This window comes from Crinia signifera, chromosome 8, assembly GCF_055691185.1.
Source record: "Crinia signifera chromosome 8, ASM5569118v1, whole genome shotgun sequence".
NCBI lineage: Eukaryota > Metazoa > Chordata > Amphibia > Anura > Myobatrachidae > Crinia > Crinia signifera.
In genome coordinates this window covers 123,214,641-123,223,841 of record NC_139224.1, presented here as the reverse complement: position 1 = coordinate 123,223,841, position 9,201 = coordinate 123,214,641, and the positions used below count along the sequence as shown (strand labels likewise).

General features: G+C 39.7%; 1 protein-coding gene across 2 annotated transcripts in view; it reads right to left on the bottom strand.

Annotated features, from left to right (window-relative positions):
* Positions 1-620: 620 nt before the first annotated feature.
* TGFBR3 (transforming growth factor beta receptor 3) overlaps positions 621-9,201 on the bottom strand; it is a 199,070-nt gene continuing 190,489 nt past the window's right edge. For both annotated transcript variants that reach the window (XM_083157112.1, XM_083157113.1), the window contains one exon: positions 621-7,733. In XM_083157112.1, coding sequence (XP_083013238.1) covers positions 7,615-7,733 — 119 coding nt within the window. In that variant the 3' untranslated portion in view covers positions 621-7,614. The remainder of the gene's footprint in view (positions 7,734-9,201) is intronic.

The window sequence follows — 9,201 nt, the reverse complement described above, 5'->3', positions numbered from 1 at the left end:
ATGATGTGAATGTAATTGGGCCTACACAGATTAGCTGAGCGATGCTAGGCCGCTCAGCACACAGCGCTGCACAGCGGTGTGTCAGAGATGCGTGCTGACCAATCTGTCAGGGCCAGTGTTCTCCAGTGAGAACACTGGCCCTGACCGACAACCTAACTAGATTTATTCTGCATGCTGGATCTTAATCGCCGGGCGATAGCGACGCGTGGGGCCACACATCGCTATGGCCCCTACACACGAGCGATGTAGGGGCATCTTCTAAGCGATCTAGTCAGATCACTTAGAAAATGCCCGTGCCCTTGTAGGCACCATAAGAATACACAGTTCTCTTATTGGATGATTATCAAATAATATTTCATCATTTTATTATTGTAAGTGTAATGCTTAAATGTATTTTTTTAAATTTCAAATTAATAACTGTTAAAACAGTTATTTAGGCCTAATTCAGAATGGATGGCTAATCAGAGTATGCAATGGAGTGCAAATCTGACAATTGTGAAGTATATATCGATATTTATGTACTCTAGTTTTAGATTTATATTTATATTATTTAAGAGTTTGGTATTCCTACACCTTAGTGGACATAATTGGAGCAGCAATAAGTAACACAACAAGAAAAGTTGTATTTATATATCTTTATTATGCACAAAAGTAGAAGATGACACCTCAAAATATTAGACTTGTACAAAACATAAATAAACAACTGTGTTGGAATAATGAGAATCACGGCCTGCTAATACAGGCCAGCGGCAAATGCCTTTATTACATTTTGTAGCAAGGACTGAATGATGGAACTGCTGAATAACTAATATGCATTAGAAATGACAGCTACACATTTAATAAATGCTGTCAATAACAGAACAAATTCCCTCTGATAAACAGGATAATTGCAAAGGTAACCCTTAGAAAGTCTTTTTTTAAAAACAAAAAAACACAATGAGGTAGATTACATATTGCAGAGTAGTTAATAGCTATACTGTAACTAAAAACCACTGGGGGGACTCCATTTGGAGGTCTCCATGCAACTCAATGGCGAAGGTTGAATGTAAGGTTTCATTTCACTTACAGCTGAGTAGGGAGAGTGAAATTGTTCTTTAAGAAAGAAAAAGGAATATGCTAAACAGGATTTCCAATGCTGGGACGGGTCAGAGGAAAAATGCTCAAGGCAAAGGAAACAGTCAAAGAGGAAGTATTGCTTATTTTTATATTATTATACGTTTACAGGGTTCTTCCTGCTGAATAAGTATCTGAAACATAATTTTCTGTGTGTGATCATTATGCATCTGTCTACTGGTTGGCCTTACACCCGAATATATCGGCAAGGACATAGACTAGACAGTGTAACTTTTATTCAGCAAAAAAACTTGGAACATTTTCGTATTAATCATAATTAAAGAGATTACTTATCCATAGCTGTGAGGCAAACACGTGTGATTTACATCAGAGATGAGTGGGTTTGGTTTTACTCAAAGTTATGCAAAGCTCAAGCTGGATCTTATTGGCTTTCCAAAACATGTGACAGGCTATAGCCAATCGGAAAAATCAGAACAGAGTAAATCAGAGTCAAACCGAACCCGCTCATCTCTAGCTTACATGGCGAAACAAGTGGCTGCTGAGACCATAGCGATCATAAAGACAAAAACATAGCACAATAATAGAGATGCCACATTTTTACTTACTGAAGAATGGTTCACAGTGCCCCCTATATTACCAATATAGGTACTGCATACTTTATCCCCCACAGCGAACGTAGTCACAATATGTTGACAGCAAATTAAATACAATTGTGTGAATGATCCCAAACATAGATAACAAAAGGGCAGATGTATTAAGTCTGGCAAAATGTTAAAACACTGATAAAGCAGACGGTGATAATGCTCCGGCCAATCAGCTCTGTTTAAAAAGGACAGTTAGGAGTTGATTGGCCGGTGCGTTATAACCTTCTACTATCTTACCAGGCTTAATACCTCTTCCCTAAAAGTCCCATAAGGATGACTGTTTACAACAACATAAAAAGGCACAACAGTTGTGATTCTTAACTGACCAAACAATAAAGTGTATTATATACAGATTTCCCTTTTTCTTGATACATACATAATGTACCTGACTACAAGTAATCATTTTGTACAACATGTGTTAAATGTTCCCTAACACACTGCTGGATAAACATAATAATGGCAGGGAAATGAAATGATAGAACCCATTGGGACACTTTCTTTGAAAAGTAATGCATCCCATTTTTGAGCTACAGTATTCACAGTATGGTTGGGACAAAGAAAATGACTGTTACTATCCAGCATCCCTGGACTAGAAATTGTGCGCAATTACTGTATATATATGTTTATATGTGAGTGGCATTGTTTGTAATATTGCCGCTCAAAGTGACTTTAAGAAGCTGCTAACCCTCCATTATAAGTGACTCACAGATCAAGGAGATGATATGAAAAAAGGAAATTGGGGAGTATGTGCTCCAGAACTGAATGCAAGGAATAGCATACTGTAGGTGCCTACCCTCCTGCATTCTGCAGGAGACGCCCTGAAATAACAGCAATCTCCCTCTCTCCCTCATTAGTCTAGCAATCTCCCTCATTTCACCTAGCCCACATTACACTGTTACATTTTTGGGGGAAAAGGAATGAGAGATAGATACATTTACATTGAATCATCAGCGCCATTTCCCAGCACTTTACAAAGTACAGTAGCTCTTACTAACTCCTTTGGGGATCATCTACTTTTGTATACAAGTCATTTTAAAAGATTCCTCTCAGATGTAGCAGTACACACCCACGCTTCTAGGTGCCACGTACACAATCTCTTTTCACAATCTCCCCATATATGGAACTAGACATGCCCTTTGGGTGGAGCATGACACGCCCCCTCGCTGGGGCGTTGTACAAAATTCTGCTACCAACTATAATCTCCCTGAAACTAGTTTTGAAAAGTAGGCAAGTATGAGGAATAGATGCTTATATTCACCTGTGGGCAGAATATGCTAGCATAAGGCATTACACCCACTCCCTCATCATAAACTTGATTTGTTACCCATCATCATAAGGACGCACGTGCATAAGAACAATGCTTGGAACAAATGATGCGACTACAAGCAGGCACATCCAACCTTGCATGGCCTGCAGCTTCTCTAACTTCTGACCTTCACCTAGGTAAGCAAACTCAGATACACTTCTACAGTCGTATTTGTGGATGCAATTGTAATGTTTCTGCCTGTACATGGCCCGTACTGGTCTACGCTCAGCCCTGGAGTATGCACGGTGTGAAGACTTGTGGGATACGCTACGCAGGTGGTTGCATGTTTAACAATGCACCTATATATCTAAAACTCCCCATGTCATGGCAGAACATATGTATTATATATTTATCTAGAGCACCGTTAGTGGTACTTTACATGTCTTTGGTAATGTGCCATCCACCACTTCACATTCACTATAGTGCTTTGGATTGCAGAGGGGCAGAAGCATGCACTGGTTTATGGGTGATGTGTGGACTGGACGTGTCCTCTGCTAAGGAAAGATAAGCTGCACATACATTTAATGCGCAGGTTGAATCTGAAAATGCATTTCTGTAAGCAAATTACTACTAAAATGTAACAAAGGGGTGGAGGGAGCTCTTATTTTAGGGGCAATTCTCGCATCTCCTCTACTAAAAACATTCTATATTAGCACCAGCTCATCTTCTTATATAATGCATTTCCCCTTTACACTTGTATCATAGTTCACTTTGTCAATGGAAGAAAAATGTAGGGAAAAAAGCTAATTTAATAAAACTAGGTTTAATAAAACTCTCATGATAAATGTAATAATAGTACATGCTGCTAAACTGGGCAATATTTTGGGAAACAAATGGAAAATTTGATCCGATTATAATCGTGGATCTATAAAATTAGAAGAGTGGACCTTAGTTTAGTGTTTATACTTTTCCACAGAGTGCGCAGTAGCTTTCTCCACCACACTGGCTCCGTGCCACGTGCTTAGCGAATCTAGGTGCGCTGGTGTAACAGCAAAGTGATCTGCAGTATACTGCACCTCCAGCTCCTTCTGTACGTGAGGAGTACAATGGCAGTTCTAAAGGCCCCCATACAAGCTGCGATGTGCACTCCCGCGGGCATCGCATCGCACAGCACAAAAAGTATGCGCTGCACATACTTTTTGTACTGGCCGCGCATTGCTTGCAAAACGCACGCGTGTAATCCGAAGCGATTTAGTACAAAACGCACGGGTGCTGTTGCACCGTTTAGAATACAGCAAGTTTCATCATACTGTGAATACTGTTTTAAAACTGGGGATTCATGTGTTTCATTGGTTGCTAAGCACACTTATGGAGAGATACACAGTAAATGCCAATAAACAGAAAGTGACTTTTCAAATATAATTTTTAGATAAAATATGCATGGCTTTTTGTCTGTAAATATAAATTTGTAGTTATATATATATATTATAATTAAAGTAGATTGCTGATAGTACAAATATTTTTTTTCTCAAAAATATACATTTTAAAGTGTTTACAATGTTGTTGTCCAGCCCATACTTGAACTCTTGGTATTGCATAATTAACAAGAATCCAACCAATGAGATGGAGAGTGTTGGGGGGGGGGATTTACATTGGGTGATAACAAAATTCACAGTCATTGAAATGATAACACGCACACACAAACACAAATCTTATAGAGTACATTTGTCATAAAACATTTAAATATATAATCTCTCTATATAATGTAGTAAAATATAGCTATAGGAATAGGATGATACTCTTGTCTTCTTTTAAAGAATTTTTACAATTTTTTTGTAAGTTTTTATATATATGTATATATATATTTTTTTTACATAATGTAGAAGATGCTTTTAAAATACATTCAGGTTTAGTTTTGGCAAAACGCTTGATTGTCCAACATTCAGGTAGCTTATAAGAATCCATGTCCATCTCTATTGTTGCAATGTTGTAGAGGAGGTTTTAGTAAGGTGTGGTTCTCTTTTACAAGGCCTAGCAAGCACCTTCTGCCAAGCAGGAGTGTGCTTGGAGTATTAGTTACCTACCTTTGCTATAGAGTAAAGTCATAAATCTAATGAAATGGATAAACTTTATGTAACAGAAAAGTTGAATTCAAAGTATCTTTCTAATCCCTTTCAGTCCATTCCTGATCAACTAATGCAGAGGACGGCAGCCTGGAGCAACTGCTGAGGTGTTACAACTCTGACTGCTGAGGTGTACAACAATGGAGGAACCTCAGCATTCCCTCTATCCCTAACTTCCATGAATGTATCTCAAATGAGCTGAGTTTTTGGCTTCCACAGTCTTTCTTGCACCTTTAATTAAATACATAGAGAGGAAACCATTTTGTCTACTTCCACCAGTGCTTGAGGTCTCCTTTAGAGCAAGTCACTGGTAGTTTCCCTCAAGATTAACACCAGGGTTGCCAACTTTTTCTGTCTCCTCTCCGGGAGAAGCCCGGAGAGGAGACTTCCAGCTGCAGGTCGGGGGGCGGGGCTTGAGCTTTACATCATTAAGCCCCGTCCCCAGGATGGCAAAACACCCAATACACGGATCTCTGTGGAGGGGGCGGAGCTAAAATGACGCGATTTTAGCTCCGCCCCCTCCTCTGACACCCGCGGATTGACGATTTCAATCCAAAAGGTATGGGGAAGACGCCGCAATCGGGGGGGTGGCGTGGGGGTCCCCCGGAATCCGGGAGGGTTGCCCACCTTTCCGGGGGGCCGGGAGGAGGACCCGATTTTCGGGATCCTCCCAGTAATTCCGGGAGGGTCGGCAACCCTGATCAACACAGATCCCATAATCCTTCAATAAAAGATAAAAACAGGTATCACTATTTCACAGTGGACTTGGTGATCAGGTTGAAGTCATGACGGACTAGAAAAGATACTTTGAAGTAGAAAATAATGGGGACATATGCATATATCATGCCAGAAGGACCAATGTCATGTACTATAGAAAGGTCACATGACTCTTGTGTTAATAAACAAGAAATGCATAATGGAGCCTGTAGGGTTGCCACATATCTCAGCAAGCGACACAAATTGATACCTGCCAACTATCTCCCGGTTCCAGAACTTGCTCTGAACTGGACATACAAAACCCTCTAAATGCCAGCTGTGGGCAAACTACATGATGCCCAGCCTGCCAGCCAGTGGAAGCTGTAATTAACCAACAGCTAGAACACTGATGACGTGCTATCATTACATAATCAGTCTGCACAGGGAGGCTACAGTATATAATATAAAATAAATTCCCACACCACAAATGTCTCACCTAACCTATTTATTCTTGCAGTGGAAACTTTTTTTTTTATTTTTCCATAGAAGAATCTAGTGTTTGTTTCCGTTTCCTGCTAGTCTTATATACTGTTTTTGAGATCAATTTTACATTTGTGAGCATTTATTGCATATATGATCACTATATTCAACTACCCTTTTTATATTTGTGTTATTACTGACATTTACTGAGTAAGCAGGTTGTGGTCTAGTTAGTGGGGAAAGTTAGTATTTTCAATTTAGCATACAATTTGCAAACTGTTAATTGGCACAGAGTATACGTATAAAAAGTATGAAAACAATGTTGTGAATTGTGATTATTATTTCACTAACGTTCCAGGATATTTTATATTTACATACATTCAACTGCATCCTTCCTACGGGCAGGTTTAATACCTATCATCATTTAGCGTCTGTTTATTGCAAATGCGGACTGCTTGAAATTGCTCTGCAACTTACTACAATCACCCTAAAACAATAAAAGACAAAAAAGTGCCCAAAAATCAAATAATAAAATAAAAATGATAAAAAAACAACAAAACAACAACAAGTACAACAAAAACAGAAATAAACTCTTCTCTACTCTTTTGATTGCTCTCTACAATGTAAAGGAAACATTGGACAGCGTTCCTCAACAACAGACGCCAAGTGCAGCAGGCACACTCATTGGACAAAAGCCACATCTATGCAGCCCTGTTTTGTGCTGGGATTAAGACGTAATGTGTTGTTTATATTAAAAGTGAGAGGCGGGGTGCTATTGGTCCGTTGCACGGAGAAGGCGGATCAGACTTGGTATAAAACTACTAAACACAAACACACCAGCTGCACGTCGCATTTCAGAACAGCAAACACTTACATTCAACACACAGCTGCTTTATAGTGGCTAAATATTTGACACTGTATTGATGCGCCCATGGTACCTCAATCAATGTTAAAATATACATACAGTGCATGTATGTATAACGTTTTCTTTGCGTGTATAGACAAAACCATGGCATCTTAATACAGGTTAAATGGGATGTAAGCAGCATTTTCAAAACTGGCACACATTTCACATTGACAGCCAAGGAAACTCATGTTGCAGGATTGCACACTGCATAATTAGTAGTATTACCACTTTTTTTTTGGCATGACGTTCTCTGGACTGACCCAAAGACTGCATTCATCCAGTAAGTACAAAAAAAAAAAAAGGCAGATTTGACACTGAGATCCCTTTTTCCTTTCAGAAAGAACTCGTATGATTCCTTCCAACCTTGGAGAGCTAATGTCAACAGTGACTTTGAACCTCTGCCCTTGGAGCTGATCTTCGGTCTTCCTGTGCTGTTTTCTTGGGTTAGGCATTGCTGTTGCTAGAACAGGGGGTGCTTTGTGTGCTGCCAATGCTGTGAGCGGCGCTGCTGTTTTCCGAGGCCGGTGGGGATGTGGGGACCTGCTGTCTTCCTGCTGTATCACCTGGAAATGTGAAGAGAAAAAAAAAATAAGTCTGATTAGTCTTTTGCTGCTGCTTTCTTAGATGAATAAATCCTAGATGAATCCAACAACAGCCCATTTAGAGCAGAGGGAAGAAAACCGCTGGGCATGTAACAGTTCCATTAAATAGGTGAGAAGGAAGAAATCTAACAAGCAAGTTCCTTATTCCCGTCTGCGTGTGTAGTTAAATATTTGGCTGGGTTGGGATTTATCAAATATTTGCTACATTTTCTCTTCCCGTAGCAAAAACTCGCACCTGGTCTCCACTGCCTTTCTTCTCAGAGAGAGAGAACACGAGTAGTCATTAATACAAAGGAAACAACTATTTATCAGCAGTCACAATCCGTGTCTCCCTGAGTTACTCATCTGCAGCTCCTAGATGAGTAGTATACCCAGTACACACTGTAAGATATATCCACTAAACAGTGCTTTAACTAAACAGCTGAACGTAATACGGCAATAGCATCAACTCAGTTTTGTTTTGCATTTATTGCTATTGACCAGGAGCATCTTAACCCTTTTGTGTGCCAAGTGAATTTGTCAAAATAGGTGTGAAAATTGGCAAGCAAACTTTTTTATCCATCACAATGACCTGTAATACCTTATACAGGAAAATAGAATCTTTTTTTTACACAATATTATTTATTTGAATTTATGTAACAAATGTGAGCGACGCTGGCATTTTTAGATGATATTTAGAAAATCTCTCACAGAGATGTTGTCACTTAAAAGGTTAAGAGAGGCCCGTGTGCAGCCTTCTCTGGCCAGGCCCCTCCTCCCTGCTGGGAGCAGGGCTGTGTAGTAGGGTCTGAACACTAGAGCACCCAGACTCCACTGCGCATGTGCAGATTGCTAGAAAAATGACCGCCAAACGATTTTTTTTTTCAGAGATGTGCTGGACTCAAAATACATAGATACAGATAGTGGTAGATGCTCAAATTAGTTCAGTAAAACTTTTCAGGTGCATGCAAGGGAGAGGTTAATACTTAGTAAGTAACAAGACATTGGTTCCCCCGGCACACTGAATAGTTTTAGCAACCAATCTTGAACACTACATGATAATAGAATTCAGAGATATTGGTTACATATACCTGCGCAGGTGTATGTAACCAATATCTCTGAATTCTATTATCATGTAGTGTTCAAGATTGGTTGCTAAAACTATTCAGTGTGCCGGGGGAACCAATGTCTTGTTACTCAAAACACATAGGCCTGCAGCTCTTCCTTATTGTCGGGAGACCAGAAAAAAATTTTGGCTGCAAAAACGGGTGCCCTCATTTAATATGGTGGAAATTGCAGATAAACAAAATTGTGAAAAACTTTCAGAACTAAATGGATGCAGGCCTAAAGCTGTGTACACACTTTTTGGCTTACGATTTTGACTAGTCAAAATCATGTAGCAAGTTGCCAAAATTGCAGTGTAAACCTGCATGCGATACTGAGGCATGGC